Source organism: Sinohyriopsis cumingii, chromosome 6 (genome assembly GCF_028554795.1).
Source record: "Sinohyriopsis cumingii isolate HCF-2022 chromosome 6, ASM2855479v2, whole genome shotgun sequence".
Taxonomy (NCBI): Eukaryota; Metazoa; Mollusca; class Bivalvia; order Unionida; family Unionidae; genus Sinohyriopsis; species Sinohyriopsis cumingii.
In genome coordinates this window covers 75,593,127-75,612,197 of record NC_142966.1, presented here as the reverse complement: position 1 = coordinate 75,612,197, position 19,071 = coordinate 75,593,127, and the positions used below count along the sequence as shown (strand labels likewise).

At 35.6% G+C, this 19,071-nt stretch overlaps 1 protein-coding gene and 1 long non-coding RNA gene across 4 annotated transcripts in view; one reads left to right on the top strand and one right to left on the bottom strand.

Moving 5' to 3' along the window:
* The window catches only part of LOC149797233 (digestive cysteine proteinase 1-like), a 109,513-nt gene extending 92,416 nt beyond the window's left edge, over positions 1-17,097 (top strand). For all 3 annotated transcript variants that reach the window (XM_089961929.1, XM_089961931.1, XM_089961928.1), the window contains exons 3-9: positions 682-824; positions 2,577-2,732; positions 3,381-3,413; positions 6,620-6,811; positions 7,086-7,248; positions 8,610-8,712; positions 16,602-17,097. In XM_089961929.1, the coding sequence (XP_089818055.1) occupies positions 682-824; positions 2,577-2,732; positions 3,381-3,413; positions 6,620-6,811; positions 7,086-7,248; positions 8,610-8,712; positions 16,602-16,701 (890 nt within the window). In that variant the 3' untranslated portion in view covers positions 16,702-17,097. The remainder of the gene's footprint in view (positions 1-681; positions 825-2,576; positions 2,733-3,380; positions 3,414-6,619; positions 6,812-7,085; positions 7,249-8,609; positions 8,713-16,601) is intronic.
* LOC149797234 (uncharacterized) lies at positions 215-10,094 on the bottom strand. The gene is made up of 3 exons (XR_016421788.1): positions 9,463-10,094; positions 1,160-1,220; positions 215-423 (listed from the first exon to the last, which is right to left on the bottom strand). It is a non-coding gene; the product is annotated as an uncharacterized LOC149797234 (long non-coding RNA).
* Positions 17,098-19,071: the final 1,974 nt, after the last annotated feature.

The following is a 19,071-nucleotide window of genomic DNA, read 5'->3' as shown; positions in this document are numbered from 1 at the left end:
CATTTTCTTGTTTTATGTCGGCGATTGTTTGCTTGTGCGAACGATCACTTGTTTTCCACTATGGTCTACTTACTTGTACATGCATATGAAATTAATAAATTTTCTATAATTAAATAATTTGGCGTACTGTTACGTGTTTAGGCTCGATTAAACAGTAACATAGAAAGAGTGAAAACAATAAGCTTTGGAAAATTTAACAAATAATTTTATTCCCTGGAAAAACTCTGTAAAAATGAAAAATAAGAGCTTATGGTTTAAAGAATCAAATCCAAAAATAATCCAAGAATAATCTACGAATTCAATTTTAGAAGTCCTAGTAATAAAATGTTCTAATGAATTCGAGTTCCGACAAAAAATCCAAGATGGAAGGCGATGACGTATACTGTATCCTTTGTGGTGTTGTAAGGTCTATTCATCAAGTATCTGCAACGGTTGAATAAATGCATTTTTTATGGTTTGTAAAGAAAAATTAGAATTGTACTTTACACATATTCTCTCTCTCTCTCTCTCTCTCTCTCAGCACGAACAATGCATCTTTTCATTTACTATTGGGAAATTAACGTGTGAGACATTTTCTATTAAATAAATACGTTTATTACGGTTTTGTAAATGAAAATAAGAAATGTTCTTTACATATTTTTGTCTTATTTGCCATTATTTGCCATTTTCCCTGCACTCCAGGAAAATCCTATCCAGAAACAGATGTGGATGAACTAAGATACACAATATTTGTATCGAAACTTAAACTAATCGAGGAACACAATGCCAGATACGTGATGGGCGAGGAAAGTTATTACCTCGGAATCAACCAGTTTGCAGATATGGTGAGTGGCACATTTGGAATATCCTCGTTTCTTTCTGAAGAGCTACAGACGTATTCCAATATATATATATATATATATATATATATATATATATATATATATATATATATATATATATATATATATTGGTTACCTAGGAATCAACCAGTTCGCAGATATGGTGAGTGGCACATTTGAAATATCCTCGTTTCTTCCTGAAGAGATACAGACGTATTCCAATATATATATATATATATATATATATATATATATATATATATATATATATATATATATATATATATATATATATATATATATATATATATATATATATATATATATATATTGGTTACCTGGGAATCAACCAGTTCGCAGATATGGTGAGTGGCACATTTGGAATATCCTCGTTTCTTTCTGAAGAGATACAGACGTATTCCAATATATATATATATATATATATATATATATATATATATATATATATATATATATATATATATATATATATATATATATATATATATATATATATATATATATATATATATATATAATTTATCAACAATTGCAAATGTTCATGTTTTTATTTCTCGAAATATAAGAAGAGATACTATACTCAGAAAGTGTAAGGGGTAAAACCATGTATTGGTAATAGAGTGTTAGGTGAATCCATATCAAGGTAATGCATGGTGTTTTATTGTATGCATTTTACATTTCCTTAAAGGAACCTTAAATAGAATTCGTGAAGAATTTGCTCGTGTCTAAATGTTCCTTTTTAAATTGCAATAAGCCTTATTCCGGTTCATTGATACTAGCACATTTGTACTATATTGCCTTTATTCTCTACTGTCTAAAACAAAATCAAATTGAATTTATCGGTAAAGTCTGCTTTCGCATCCTTCGGTCTTTGTATTTTAAAAGTCTTAATACAAGATTCGCTGACTTAACACTTTTCCAGTTCTGAAAAATAATATTTTTTCAACAATTGTAAAGATTGCATGTAATTATGGATGTCCTTTATCCCTTATACCTCGGAATTTAGAAATCTTACAACTCCACCTATCTACCATAATTATTTTTAAAGTACAATCCCCCCTCCCCGAATGATTTGGTCATCAGAATGTGTGCAACCATTTTCATTCGACATCTTGACAGTTTCCACTGTATGACATATAAAAAACCCAACGTGTAATAAGTTAATAATTTTTCATCCAATTTCGCTTGACATTTATACAGACAAGCTAAGCTGTCTCTAAAATATTTGTAAAGTCGTAAAGTTTTCAGAAGAAATATATTGCTGTTATAGAAAGTGATTTCCTTTTGAGTAGCGGTACTTAATCTCGGTTCAGACGACTGGTGAATTAACCAATGATAGGTCAAATAGCCGCTAAAATATAAAGAAAGAATGCAATCACATTTTTACGGTAATCACACTTTTACGGTAATCGCATCGCATAACAGCCATTTTAAAATAATCTTTGTTGACTAAATTTCTTCCATCGGCAGAAATGATCACTTACACCCACACTCTGCATACACAATAATCTGAGAAAACCAACATTATTTAGAGAAAATCAAACAAAACAAAGGGTATGCTGGAGGTTAGGTTGAATTGTACTTTTTAATTAGTTTTTATTCTAAATAATATGACGGCTGTCTCTGTCGTAGGTTCACCCTCTGGCTTCGATAATTCTGGCGGTTTGGTATGCACGGTATATAACTGATCGATTCTTGTTTATCTCAACCGTGTTTTTGTATCCTTTTTTTTAGACTGAGAAAGAATTTTCAGAAATGTTGGGGTTGGAGGTCCAAAATGAAACCGAAGTCAACGAAAGGTGTTCATCTTACCTTCCCGCAGAAAATGTTGTGGTGCCTGATGCTGTCGACTGGAGACAAAAAGGATTCGTAACACCGGTAAAAAATCAGGTAAGTCAATAATACCTGTTGTTGTTGTTGTTGTTATAGGGTTTAACGCCATTTTTAAGCACAAGATAGGCTATACATGGCGGCCAGTATTAATGGTGGAGGAAAAACGCAGGAAAACCCCGGAAAGAACCACCGACCCACGAGAAACTACTGGCAAGATTTCTCACATATCCACATTGGCCGAGCCCGAGACTCGAACCCACGCAGACAGAGGTGAGATGGCAGTGATCCGTGACGGAGAGCGCTTTAGACCACACGGCCACTTGGGGCCCCAATAATACCTGTAGCGAACGTGTTCTGTCTTTCTTGATACTACCAAACGATGAAAGTTTAATTGCAAAATTGTGAAAATATGATGTATTTATTTATTTAACTTGCTTAACAAGCCAATTTGTCATCATCAGCTTTCTTAAAATACGTGGAGAATCATTGTGTGATCGACGTCATATTGATCACTTAGTTGCAGACGAAGAACCTAATATATCTCGTTTATCTTATGAGTTTGAAATCTTGAAGAGATTATAGAACTAAAAATAAGAATTTTTATTTTTATTTTCAGTTCAATGCCATCTGCCCCGATCACAATCCCCGAAACTTGCACTGAAAGAAAAAATTGTATTTATTAGGTCAGACATTTTTCTTTTGCAGGGAAGCTGTGGGTCTTGTTGGGCATTCAGTACAGTAAGTACAAAAATGACTTTTACTGTGTTCACTATTTCTTACTTCTAGACGTTCCCTCTATATGATAACATTCCTTACTTCTAGACGTTCCCTCTATATGATAACATTCCTTACTTCTAGACGTTCCCTCTATATGATAACAGTCCTTCCTTCTAGACGTTCCCTCTATATGATAACATTCCTTCCTTCTAGACATTCCCTCTATATGATAACATTCCTTACTTCTAGACGTTCCCTCTATATGATAACATTCCTTACTTCTAGACGTTCCCTCTATATGATAGCATTCCTGTCGAATCCGAAATCGGAAAGTGATTAAGCTTTTCTATTAAAGCAGTATTACGTACAGTAGAAAGTTATATGCGTACATTTGAGTAGACCTTCAGATGACTCAGTCGGCACTCAAATTTGACTTTGGTATGATTTTGTTGTTTTATGGTAAGGCAATACTTGGGAGGCTATTTGAGTAAAATGACCTGCCCCAAGGGCACATCGTGGTAGTAGATCTGGGTTGATCCAATTATGGGAATTTAAATCAAACCCTTCTGATTACGCGTCCAAGAAATTACATATTGAACAACCATGCATCCCATGTACTAGGAAGTACAGTAAATAAAACAGTCTCGAGTCCTAATGTACATCAGCAGGTGCGCATTTAATTTCAATAGATAATGTATATTGGCGTTATTTTTTCTTCTTTCTAAATACCCTTTTGTAACCACTCATCTACTGTCCAGTACTAGCCATATCTTCTCTTCTTATTTTTCTATTTTTTCCCTCTCGGATATTGATTTAAATGCTTTGTCTTTCTCCATGACTCACCTGACCGTTAGCCCAAGTGAGCTGATGGTATTGCCCTTCCTCCTGCGTGCGACGACCGTTGTGAGTCAACAGCTGCTATTTCAAATATCTTAAAATATCGCGAGGCTAATTTCAATCCAACTCCAACTGACATGAACTGCTAGAATTGTGCTTCATGTGGTCCCTCCTGCAATGGTGTGATAAACATCTGGACAACATCTTTTCGACTTCTACTTTAGAACGACTGAGCCAACTGTGTTTATTATCAACCAAGCAGAAAATGTATTTTCAGCTTCTTCTGAACGACTGAACCAATTTTGGTCAGAATTGGCAGAAATGTTTCCTAAAACACGCTCTATCACACCTGTGTCGTGGATGGCTCCCATAGCAACGGTTTGGCTTTTTTTTAGCAACCAGGTACAAAACCTCTCTTCGACTTCTCCTGGACGATTGAGCCAATTTTGTTCTTAGCAACCAGCTGAAAAACAAAAACTATTTCCGTATTCTTTTCTTAAATAGTTGGGTAAATTTTGATCAGACTTCAATCAAATGTTTCTTAAAACATGCAATATCAAAATGTGTCATGTTTGGCTCCGCTAGCAACATTTTGGCTTCCTCAACAACCTGGTGGAAAGCCTTTCTTACTTCTTTCTCCGGAACGGCTGAGCTAACTTCGATCAAACTTGTATCAGTGTTTCTTACTAACCAAGTAGAAAACCTTTTCTCAGGTTCTTCACCAGTTGGTCAAACATGGCAAAAAAGTTTCTTTAAACATCCTCTATCACAACTTTGGTGGCTTCTCTATTAAAGGTTTCGCTTCCTCAGCAACCAGATGGAAAACCCGTTTTTAAACTGCTTCTGTAGAATGGCTGAGCAAGGTTTGGTCAAACGTGATATATATTTTGCCTAGCACATCATCTATCAAAATTTAATCAGCAATATCTCCCCCAGCAACAGTAAGGCATCCTTAGCAGCCATGCAGAATATCTATTTTCGAATTCTTTCCCGTAAAGGCTGAGCTCATTTTTATCAAATTTGGGAGAGACAATTTTGACAAAACTTAGCAAGAATTTTTCTTAGGTTTTGTTCTAGCAGATGTGTATGCGTGGTCACTCCCTTACCAACGACGTGGCGTCCTTAGAAACAAGGTTGGAAATCTACTTTCAATTCTTCCAGAACTGTTTAACTAATTTGGTAGGATTAGAGTATGATTTGCCAGAATAATGATTTGGCTGGAGGTCGGGAGGAGATTTCAAACGCAACGGTGCTGCTTTTCTTTAGGGACCAGATTGAAAACATATTTTTTGTTTCTTCCTCAGAACGGACAAAGCAGTTGTAATCAAAATTGATAGATTTCCATAGCATCCAGGTACAAAAAGATTGTTTTCAACTCTTTCTTCAGAATGGCTCAGCCACGTATTATCAAATGTATGAATGTTCCTGGCGATACGATAAGCCAGACCTCTGTTTGGTGTGTTTGGGGATTCCTCGGCAATTCTTCACAAAACCGCCTGATCATATCAGACCTAGTTTGATACGTAGGGTCGGAACATAAACACCTTCCACGTTAAAACAAAATACTCCCATCCACCCTCTAGCTCAAATGAAGCTACTCAAAATATAAACACAGTTGAAGAACGCGCCAAAACCACCAATCTCAACCAAGTACACGTTGCCGTAAACCGTCCTTCAACCTTATTTCTGTTACATCGATGTCAGGTATGCTATCTAGGGCACACTTAGGCCTTTTGTTTGATATCACACCCATGATTTGGTACTCCCCATTTTTCTTATGACTTTCAGTTAACAAATTCCGAATTAAACGAAAAGTGTTTAAAAGGGTATTATTGATGGTATTGGTCTTACAAATATAATTTACTCATATGTTTGCTGGACAATCTGGGCTCGATGTTTTTTACCTGTTTTTTTTTTTATATTTTTTTTTACAAGCTTAACCGAGCTCCTGTAAATGTTGCAACTCCAACTCTCTGGGAAGTAAATAATCTCTTGAGAAGGAAGAAGAGTAAAAGGTAGATGTGCCAGAGCATGTAGAAAGTTTTGAACATGGTGTCAAAAGGCACACACACGCTTAAAACGTTTAATGGTATCGCTCCCAATGTCCACAAACTTTGATTAGGCATAATATTCGACCATGCCAATTCATCTAGAAAATGATGTTACATATTCACCTTTTCTCCATGCTATTCATACACTTGCAAACAGCTCTACATAAAAAGTCACACTGGTACATCTTTGATAAATGGGTAAAAACAAAACGTATTGTGATTAAAACGTAAGGGCTATATGCAGGGCTACATGTTTTGGCAGAAATGTTTCTTACTGCCAAATTAGTGCTTCATTTTTGTCTTTTGGAGAGAACCCTAAATATCATTTTGTTCTTCCAGACTGGATCTCTAGAGGGTCAACAATTTCGTAAAACAAAACAGCTTATATCCCTAAGCGAACAGCAGCTTGTGGACTGTTCTGGAAACTTTGGAAACCATGGCTGTAATGGTGGACTGATGGCAAAAGCCTTTGCCTACATACAGTATTTTGGGGGCGCGGAGTCTGAACAAGATTACTACTATGTCGGGAAGGTAAGAACAGTGTGGGCGTGTGTGTGTGTACGAGTATTTTTTGTCATTATGTTAAATTCATAATCACTCAATTAAATTCTGATGCTAGATGGTGCTGTACATGATGCCGTTCACGAGTATGTTTTGAATCCATCTAGTATGGTGCAGGAAACAGATACATATTTGATAAGAGTAATCGGTCCAATTTTCGTTCTTAGAATCACTTTTTCTTCTGAAGTTCTGATATATTTGTATTTATTTACTAATCTTTTGTTCTTTATTTCTTGGTATACAGGTCCAAACATGTACAGCCTCTAAGTCTAAGGTCGTTGCCAAATGTCTTGGATGTGTATATATCACGAAGGGATCTGAGTCGTCCCTAAAATCAGCGGTTGGAGAAGTAGGACCAGTATCTGTTGCTATATACGCCGGGCCGAACTTCATGCATTACCAAGGAGGTAGGAGAGGTCTCTTCCATTGATTTACTGCTGATGGTGATGATGATAGATATTGCATATCACCATCTTCATCACCATCTTCATCGTCATGGTCATGGTCATCATCATCATCGTCGTCATTTTAGATTCGCATTGTCGGTCTGGGCGTCGGTCCTTTTACCCGGCCTATAACCCCCATATTACTTGAGAAAAGAATATAAAACATGCACTGTAGATACATCATGAGGTGAACAATAGTCACGCACCAAATTTGGCTCGCTGCGAATACATTTTTAGATTTATTTAAACACTGAGTAAAATTCATGTTGTTACATTTGTTTGTTACATCCTCTTTATCAATTAACCCAATTATGCCTGATTAATAATAATAATAATAATAATAATAATAATAATTGCTTTATCCACATGGTATCTCGATCGTCTGCTAAGGCTGACAACCAGTGGGAAATGAGTCTGAAGAGTTTCCAGACAAGAATGAGCAAGCTGTTGTATCGCATTTCTATGCCAGGCATATAACTCCAATTACATCATCAGTCCTCTTTACCAGTCTGTATTTGTCGTCTGCTCCTGTCATTCGGTCAATATATAAAATCTTTGTCTCATAAATTCTTAGATTTTTTAGGCATTCGTTATTCGTACTCTATAAGCTCTGCTCATGGACCTAAATGAATTTTCACTTTTGTCATATTTATTAACAAGTAATCGTTAAAGAAATATGGGTACGGGATAGAAACGATGACACAACTCATCTCTTTCTGATTTATTTTTCTCATTATTTCTGGTCAATTTCAGTTGGAAGTCATATAACTGATGAAGAAATTCCAAACATAATTGTGCTCGCAAAAAAAATGTCTGCAGCCCTGTTGTACAAATGTTATACTTCTTTTACAGTGTTAAGTTTCTGCTCCCTTATTGTGTTAGCGTTATGCTTTCACTAAAATGTTATGGTTTTCGGGAATTGTCCCTCCTAATATCTAAGGCTTGATAATGTGTTAGCATGGAGCACGGTATAAACGTGCATTTATATTATCGCAGAATTGATTGGTGGTCTTAAGCCTTTAAATTGCATGAAAATCTGTCAGTACTCATCTATAGCAGTAGCTTAATTTATGTCAAGTTTGAAAATAAACGTTTCAACGGTAACAAATTAATCAGTAAACCATCATCGTTCTGTAAATACTTAAAGTGTCAAAACGATACAAATTATTATTATTATTATTATTATTATTATTATTAATGTTTTTGTCTACTAACCGACACAAGGGCTCTAAGCCGTGCATACAATTCATTTCATAAACGTGGTTTGCAAAACAGTAGAAATTTTCAGAGCTAGTTTATTACATGCATTATTGTGAATTCAGGTGTGTATGATGACAGTTCATGCACAGCTAATATGAACCATGCAGTGCTGGTTGTCGGATATGGAACATACGGAAGAAAAGATTACTGGCTTGTGAAAAACAGGTTAACGAAACCTCTCTCCCTCTCTTTCTCTCTCATTTTGATATGAATGAGAACAGTTATAATACAGTCGCATCAGAAATCGTGCATGAAACGATTACAATAATATATGGTTGTCAAACCTGGCGTAAACTAAGCACCCAGAAGATACTTATCTCAGAAAAAAGGTAGTCGTTTTGTGGGGTTTTATGGGGGGTGAGTGGGTTTGTTTGTTTTGTTATTGTTTTGCAATCAACACATACAATGAATATTGATATGTTCATGTTGATATGTTCATGAATTAATGTTGCGATGAGTTTACTGAGTGTTTTAAAGGGATTAGACATATTTATGTTTACGTTATCAACGTTCACCAAATCCTGGGAGAGTCGTAAAGCCCTGGCATATCGCTCTGAATAAATAATGCATCAGGATGTCACAGGGTTCTATGTTGTCAGCCAATGCACGCATGATACGGAATGCAGAGTCGTCTGTTTGGGTTCGCGGACCAGGCTAGTGAGACCAGATATCTATCAATCTCCATCTTTGATAACAGTACGGAAATGACAATTATTTTACTGATAGATTTTCAAAACTGCTTATTTCTAAATATATCTTACACGTTTGATATCTTGCGAAACGCTTATCCCTTTTACATCAGGTAATTGTCGTCGAGCGACGCCCCGAAAATTATTAAGTAAAACCAACTTATTGGATTCATGCATATATTAGTAAAACTTTAACTAGATTTTATAGATTTAATTGTTATCATACATGTTTTTTCCAGTATTAATGTTCGTCGAATGTGTCGAAAGCCTCGCTTTTTAAGCTCTGGATTCAGCGACTCCCCTCAAGATTCCACGAACGTTGATACCTGAAAAAAGAAAAACATCAAAATTGCGAGAAGGGCATTCACCATTCCTATATTGAAGCCCACATCGATCTGGAAAAAAAATGTAGCACCTTTTGTTGGGTCCCTGCAGCCTATTTTTCAAAACGAGCAGTTTTACTCGCCTATCAAAACCCAAGAGTCGAAATAAAACAGACTGGTTTAATTCCAGACATTTGGAGACTACTGTGAAATTTTAAAGAAAAAAAAAACCAAATTTATGGAATTGAATATACATTAATGTCAAATGCCAGTCAAACAACCTGTTTTAATTTTACTTTAAATCCATTTCTTATAAATGATGCACACTTTAATTATCTTTACCAGCGAATTCACTCACCCACCAGTTCATTTTCATAAGATCTTCTCCTGTCTGAGGTATATTTCTTTCCACTAAAAGTTTCCAAGGCAATAAAACATCACATAAAAACATATTTATCATTCACTTGGATACAGTAACTATATAGTTGTCTCGCATTATGCTTTTCTTATGTTGCATGCTTTGTATTCAATCAAGTAAATTTTCTTTTCGTTATTAGAGGTTTAGGAGTCCAGTTTAGTTTTCAAGCTATTAATAGTTTTAATCCATAATTGTTAATCCTTCTTTGTAGATGTTCTAAAGTAGAATTTCTCTTTTGATTCATTCTACTTTTTCACTTCCATATGAATAGGTAAAATAACAAATTAAATTCGCTAATACAATTGTACATAGGAACTGGCAAGGAAATGAACAACTGGTTTAACTTTGGAATCACTAAAGTTTTCAAAACTGTAATTTTAACAACTGTTGTTAAGATTCGTTTTCCCTAATGGTTCAAAAGCTTCTTTATTATGCGTGTTTTAGTGTACAAATTGATCTTGACCTTTTTATTCAAGTCGACTGACTGTGTAATAAACAACATGGGCCATTCATTTAACGACCTCAGATTTAGCCAATTATGCCAGGGGTTTTGTACCACACATCATATGTGCTATCGAAACTACTTCTATTTTGGTAATATTTAGTCTCGAGTCCGATACCCTTGCAAACAATTTTAATACATCGATATAACATTTAGAAGATCCTTCAAGAAAAGCAATGTAGTTACATCTGCAAAACTGAAAGGAAATTGAATCCTTGCTTTAATTGGATACTGTTCATATTTTACTGCACATATTACAAAGCAAGATACATAGATATTGGGTCACGTTGCCTACAGCCCAGACCGCTCCGTTGGTCTAGTGGTTAGAGAGCCCGAAGTAGGTCGCGGGTTCGAACCCCTTTTGAGTCATGCCAAAGACTTTAAATAATGGTACTGTTACACGCACAAAGGTATTTACTTGACCGAGCGGTTGTCAAACCCTGGCGCGATTCTCGCTAGAAGTCATAAGTTTACCCCAACTTTCCAAAGACTTCCATACAACTTCAGTAGTAAGTTAGAAAGCCCGACGTGTCCATTCTATACCTAATTTTTTCTCTAATTAATGTAAGACCACATATGAAACAAACTGCCAAATATATATCAACCGCACATCTGCATGGCTTATCTTCATCATGTTCCGTACCGCCAACCGTTCACGCCTTAGAAAATGTACGAGTATTCCCTAACACTGGGAACTATTTTAACTCCGCCACCTTAGGCCAGTCAATGTATGCTTTCCAGGCGCATTTCGCCAATATAACTGCACCACATTTGCCCCCATGGCGACATAAATGGTATCTGCCGAGTCCCTTCTTATTTATTCCCTCGTGTAATTTACCGGATTCCTACCGTAAATACTGCCACTACAGTCCACCATTAATGTACACCACTAGATTTTCATTCGGGTTTGGCCTGCATTCACTACTAGTGAACCATGGCATCATGGAAACTCACTAGCACTTCACTCCGTGACGTTTTGCTCCTAATAATTGGCTAATTATTTCGGGCTATGAATATTTCCATTGCGCCGAATTCCAATCATCACACAAGTAATCACACAAATCTAAGAATTCCTTAAAACGGGGCGCTATAACCAAATGCGCATACTCCATAGTTATTACAGTACTAACAACTGCCTCGCTTGGCGCTCAGCATTAAGAGGTTAGTGTTAGGATAGGTTGTCCTGGTATCAGGATAATGTGACTGGGTGGGACATGATGCTACATGTCTGCGGCAAGATGCCCCATTGCTAGACATCACTATAAACTGCAGACATTGTAGCGACATGACTGAAAAAAATTTAAGCTACGATAAAAATCCAAATCAGACACTCACACACACACACACACACACACACACAAAATCCTACAGCCTATTAAAAAAAAAAACTTAAAAAATACAGATATAAAGCCATTCTGAGAAACTGTTGATTAGATATTATCAAACAAATTATATTTACCTACTGTCTTATTCTACGGTCCTCCCTGGTATCCCATGAACATGTATCAGATCACCTCTGCATTATATGCCATCTTGACGTATCAGTCCCTAACCCTCCACCTTTATCTGGTTCTAAGAGAAACCTCTGTATGATAAATAGAACCAAACTAATGCATGACATCCAAGAAAACCTAACAACTTGTTTACCTCCTACAGCAGAACAACTCGATAACTGCCTGCGTTCATTGCTCGACAAACATGACCCAGCTACCAAGTGCAGAGTATCAATTTAAAAGTGTTCTCCATGGTATAGCAGTGTTAGGGACCAGCTTCGCACTGCTAAAAGAGACCGCCGTAAAGCTGAAAGGTTTTGGCTTTCCACCAGACTCACTATTCATAAACAAATCTATGAAGCCGCTAAGAAGAATGTCACAAATATAGTCCATGCAGCGAAATCAGCCCACTACAGTACTAAGATCATGGAAAGTTCCAACTGCAAAGAGCTTTTCGAGATTACTAACAAGCTAATGTCAAGGAACAAATCTACACCACCTCCTACTACCTTCTCTCCAGTCGACCTTGCGGACATGTTTGCAAATTTCTTCCGTGACAAAGTACAAACCATTAGAGATAAGCTTGACACCACAATTTCAATTGACTCGTCACCATACAGTTTTGATACAGAATTTGAGCGGCACCCATTAGCAGCATTTGAACATGACTTTATGGATTTCGTACGTACAATCCTGATGAAGAGTGCATCAAAGTCATGTGAACTTTATCCAATTCCAACATCACTGCTGATTGAGTGCTTAGATCCAGTATTGCCTTCACTAACTGATGTTATTAATACCTCTCTCTCATCTGGAGAATTCCCATCATTTTTCAAAACTGCCATTGTAAAGCCTCTGCTGAAGAAACCAACACTAGACCATAACGATTTAAAAAACTACCGCCCAGTTTCTTATCTCCCATTCATATCAAATATCTTTGAAAAGGTTGTTCTATCCCAACTTGTATCTCATCTGAATTCAAACAGTCTTTTTAGCAATGTACAATCTGCATATCGCCCTTGCCACAGTACTGAAACTATTCTTCTAAAAGTAGTTAATGACATTCTCTCTGCGTTGGATAGCGGAAAGATTACAGTCCTCACCCTCCTTGATTTGTCTGCAGCATTTGACACAATAGACCATGATATATTACTTCACCGTCTCCAGCATGTATTTGGCATTCATGATACAGCATTACTGTGGTTCAAGTCCTACGTAGTCAACAGGACACACAAATTGTGTCTGCAAATAGAATACACTCCAGCCCAGTTGATCTATGTTGTGGTGTTCCACAGGGGTCTGTTCTTGGACCTGTTCTCTTCATTCTGTACACTCAGCCGCTCTCAAGTGTCATAGATCATCATCCAGTGTCTCACCAAGGTACGCTGATGACACACAAATATACAAATCTAGCCACCCAACTGAAGTTGATGCTACCATCCAAGGTGTAGAGAGGTGCATTTCTGATGTGAAATCATGGATGACATGTAACGAGCAGATGAATGATGTTAAAACTGAGGCCATTCTGATCACAACACAAAGTCTTTCTCATTAACATCCTTCACCTCAAACAATACATATCAGCAACACCAACATTAAATTCACACAATCGGTACGAAACCTAGGTGTTACTCTGGACAGTACTCTCACATTGCACCAACATGTCATGAACATGAACATATGCAAGGCTGCATATCTTGAGCTGAGACGCATCAACTCCATTCACAAATATCTTTCAGTTGATGCCACTAAAACACTTGTGTGTTCATTACTACTTTCAAGACTGGACTGTTGTTACTCAATTATGTCTGGTTCATCTCAATATCTACTCCAAAAACTTCAAAAAGTTTAAAAACACAGCTGCTCGGATCATACTTAGAGTACCACGATCAGAGCACACCTCTCCGTTGCTCTGTACCCTACACTGGCTATCCATTCGATCCAGAATCAAACACAAAATTTGTTCTCTGAGCTACGTTTCACTGACGGACTCTAGTCCAACATACCTATCCGACCTTACCCATGTGTACACATCAGCAAGATACTTACGCTCCTCTTCTGACAATCGTATACTCATTATTCCCACTATGAAAACAAAGTCATATGGACAGCGTTCTTTTGCATACCAGGGCCCAGTAACGTGGAATGAATTACCAACTAAACTTAGACACAAAGACACAGTGATCACATTCAAGAATGCTCTAAAAACTCACTTATTTCGACTGCAAGAACAAACCTAATAATGTTTCCTACCTGAAATATTCTCAGCATGTTTTTTCTATGTTTTCTAATTTCATGGTGTTTGTGTTTGTAATCATATCATTATATATGGGTTTTTTATCTTATAGGTGTTGTCTAATGTTGTAAAGCGCTTAGAGCTTCTAAAGATTAGGCGCTATACAAAGTCCTCATTGTTATTATTATTATTATTATTATTATTATAATTGGTCCAACATTTTTATGGACCAATTATAATGGAAAAAGTTTCCATTAAGTAAAATCAAAAGCTTTTTCAAAATCAGTTATGAATCAGATCCCAGTATATAGATGGTTGTTTGGGGTATAACGCCATTTTTCAGCGCATGTTAGGCTAAACATGGCGGCCAGTATAACTAGTAGTGAAAGAACCAGGGAAAACCCCGGTAAGAACCACCGACCCATTGGAAGCTACTGGCAAGTTTTCTCACAGAACAACAATGGCCTGGCCCGAGACTTGAACCCGATATATCCAGTATTTGTAATTCGACAATACTATGCTGTACATAATGAATAATCTTATATCTTTCTTTAATAAAACCACTTTTGTCTTCAGATAGTATATCACTGAATACTAACTTGACTCGTTCGGGAATACACCCTGATGATAATTTGTAAACGACATCAGGTAATGATAAGCTAAATCTTGGTGTATCTTTTGCATATTGTTTTTTTTCAAAAATGAGTTTAATTTCTTTCATCAAAATGTTTGCCTGTTTATAAAGGGTTCTCTTAGGATATCAAATTTATTAGTTATAATTTCATGTTTGTACTTAATTAATTTTTAATTATTTTGTGACGTAATTTCTACTTTCTTGTTGACAAAAGTACAATGCTAGTTTCTCACTCTCCTTTTCGTCTTATACCGAATAATACTACCACGAAGTTTATTTTTTGTTATCTTGTTTCTTCACTTTTTTTCTGTTTTGACTATAATAGCTCTAAAGCACAATTTTAAACAGAAATCATATTCTTTAAATATTGTATTTTTAAATACCTTCTTGTTCATGTGTTATTTAGCATTTCTTTTTTGTGAAACATATGGAATGGTTTTACCACTATTTTCCATGAAAGTAATGTCGAAAATAACGAGTCAGATGTCAGAGTTTGTTTTATAGCTAGTCTGACATCAGAATTGGATGCATAGCTAGTCTGATATCAGAATTTGACACATAGCTAGTCTGACATCAGACTTTGATACATTGATAGTCTGACATCAGAATTTGATACATAGCTAGTCTGACATCAGGACTTGATACATTTCTAGTCTGACATCAGAATTTGAGACACTGATCATCTGACATCAGAATACGATACATAGATAATCTGACATCAAAAATTTAATACACAGCTAGCCTGACAACAAAAGTCTGATACATAGTTAGTCTGACGTCAGGAATTTGATAATTGCTAGTCTATCAAAATTTGATAATAGCTAGTCTGACACATAGCTAGTCTGACATCAGGATTTGATACATGGCTAGTTTGGTATCAGAGTCTGATACACAGCTGGTATGACATCAGCAATTTGATACATTGCTAGTCTTACAACACGTTTGATGCATAGCTAGTCTAATAATTGAGTTAAATACATTTGCATTATTTCCATCTTAATGAAATAAATTGTAATTTTATCCGTTGAATGCAATATCTAATGTCATATACGTGTTTAATAATAGTAGAGGGTGGTTATTGAATTTCCGCAGCCCTTACCACTGATACAATTATTATGGCAAACGTTTTAAATATTATCAATTAATGATCAGATCTATAGCTTGATTAAATCGTTACAGTTTTCAAAGTTTGGTATGAGAGATCCTGCAAAGAAAATTGAAATTAATCTAGCTTGTTTTTAATGAAGTTTGTTCCTTTCTATGTCTGTGACCTTTACTATTGATTGTGTTCTCTAAATGGGTTAACAATACCAAAGTATATTTAATATGCAATTAAACATTTCTAGCAGTAGGATTATTAATATTTCTGTAATTATCAAAGTATAATTAGGGATCTTGAACCAAATTAAAATCGCCACAAATGATAAATGATAAATTTTCATATTCACTGATAATATCATTAATATTACTCTAAAACTCAGTACGATCATAAACTGGCTCATAAATATTAATTAGAGAAAAACAGTTTGCACATAATACGACAACATTTGTGGTTTCCATTTTAGGATTTAAAAAGTGTAAATGTCTGATTTGGTATAAAATGCAAAATAGTTGGTGGCTAATCATACATGTAACTACCAATAACTCGTGAATTTTGAAAAAAAATTCAAATAAATTTATTTGTTTCATAAGCAGAAGAAACACATACTTTGTGTACATATAAACAAGAAACATCTTAATTTTTTTCTCCTTATTTCAGCTGGGGAACAGGATGGGGTGAGAACGGCTATATTAGGATGGCCAGAAACAAAAACAACCAGTGCAGGATTGCCGACTATGCAATATATCCTCTAGTTTAAATTATGCGGCCAGTCAGGACTCCGCTTGCAATGTCCTCCAGATCATGTTACGGACTATCATTCAAACAATATACATCGTTCAGTTTTTCTTGGCCTTCTTTTCTTTCTTTCCCTTCATTACTTCTGACATGTGTCAAAACAATTTTATAATAGAGAAAAAACTCAGTTTTCTGTTAATGCCTAAACATTAAATTATATTTCGTCTGCCTTTATTCTTAGCTATCTTCATATCCAAATTTGTTTCTTTTCTGTTTGATTTTTAATCTGATAATGATCTTCGTTTTTTATTCGGTATTTAATTTATTTACAAATATACTTTTTCTCTAATTGCAAATGTTCTCTTACAGTATAATGATTTGATAAAAAAAATAAACGAGCGTTTAATTGAGGACACAATCCTGAGTTTTAATTTTCGTTCATAAATACAACAGATCTTTGTGCTAAAATAATTATAAAAAAAAACTTTGGCTCAAAAACGACGATGCTGCCGATCGGTATTTCGTTGAAATTAGCACATCCTATATAATAAAAAATCAAATCAACCAAAAATCTACTTGTTTAAATCCTCTTAATTGTAAACGGAAATAAAAGAATAAGTCTTCGTTTGTTCTATACGTAAAGAACATATACTAGCGAGTAGATTTACTCCCTAAGACCCGTTGCATCTTCTTCCTTTAATTTACAAATAATAAAATTAAGTAGTAATATAGACACTGCTTTTGAATGAAAAATTAAATCTTACCAATGGTCATTATTTCTTTTACAAACGTTATGCTGCTTAAATTGTTTGTTCGAAAAGTGAGATTGTATCACATTACCTATTGTTGTATCTTCCGTAGACCTCAAAGCTAACGTTTGATGAAATAAATACAACTGATGTATAAATTCATCAAGCTTGTCCTGCTGTCATAGAGAACAGTCTTAGATTGTCAATTTGACGAGGATGGAACCGTGTACTCTACTCCACAGAACTTGAGAGAAATAAGTCTTCTAGGACATGGCAACTATCGGAACATCGCTCAGCCATTTCTGTCAAGTGGAGAGATAACCTCAGAATAACCTCAGAAGTAGTTGTAGGAATACGCGTCAATTTGATGGGTTCGGTCATTCGCAGAAAATGCCGACCATAATCCAGTTGTAAGTTTGTCTCCTTCTGTCACCATTTTGTGCCTTGTGAACAAAAGTAATTCTAATTATAGTTTTTAATGGCTATGTCTAAAGTTTTTCTCGACTTTACGGAAAAGGCCCAGGATGTGAGATGTAGGAGTCAGGTGTGGAAATTATCCTGTTACAAGAGATACATTTTTCACCGATGTGCTTCACACTTGTACATTAAAAAAATAAAAATCATGATCTAACTAAAATGAACATAATCTCATATGTAGCAACGCGACTTAAGCCCGTAAAATTTTTTCATAATGCACCAATCACAAATAGCGTTGTTCTTTATGACTAAATCCAATGTTTCCGACATATTTAGCTCCGCCCTACTGGAATTTCTGCATTGTTACCGTTATACCAGATCCGCCGAAACTAAGGAGCAACGCTAGTCAATGGCCTGTCTTGCCTGGGAGTATAGTGGAGGGATAAATCGATTCAACACTGTTGTAAACTGAGCATTGCATCACAATCCTACCCTTTGGTTCCGACCAAATTCTTCTTTAACAAGAGTGTCAGTTCACCCAAGGAAAATGATTAATCAGGAATAACTATTTCTAACAAAGATGCCAAGCTTTATTTCAAATAAAATTATTTCATGTTACAAACCCACCCTGAAAAATACCACTATATGAAAATAGGTAAAATATAAAAAATTAAAGATGTTATTTTCATGAAAATAGTACGTATTTACAGCTCCTTAGAAAATATACAGACACACTGAAATAAAATGTACATTCATACCAATTATTTTTTTGCACAAATTAAATTGTGCTAAAGTTGGACAATTATAATCTGTACTTTCTGGCCAATAAATGAAGTTCTTTTTCTTATTAAACAGGTGAGCCATTGCTATTTGGTAAAAATATATAGCAGATAGATCTTGCATAAATGTGTCCCAAGCAGATATACAAAATTTGACAATATTGTAACAAAACATGGGGGTACGTGCCACTTGTTTTTCCTTCTCCGCTTATAACTTTAAGTTTATGTGGTTTTGCATGATCATGGGGAATCTGCGTTGAAAACATTTCTCAAAACAAGTGATTAGGAACTTATTGACCGCTCCGGTGGCCTTGTGGTTAGAGCGTCCGCCTCGGATGCGGGAGGTCGTGGGTTCGTTCCCCGACCGAGTCAAACCAAAGACTTACAAAAACGGTACTAACAGCTGCCTCACTTTGCGCTCAGCATTAAGAGGTTGGCGTTAATAAT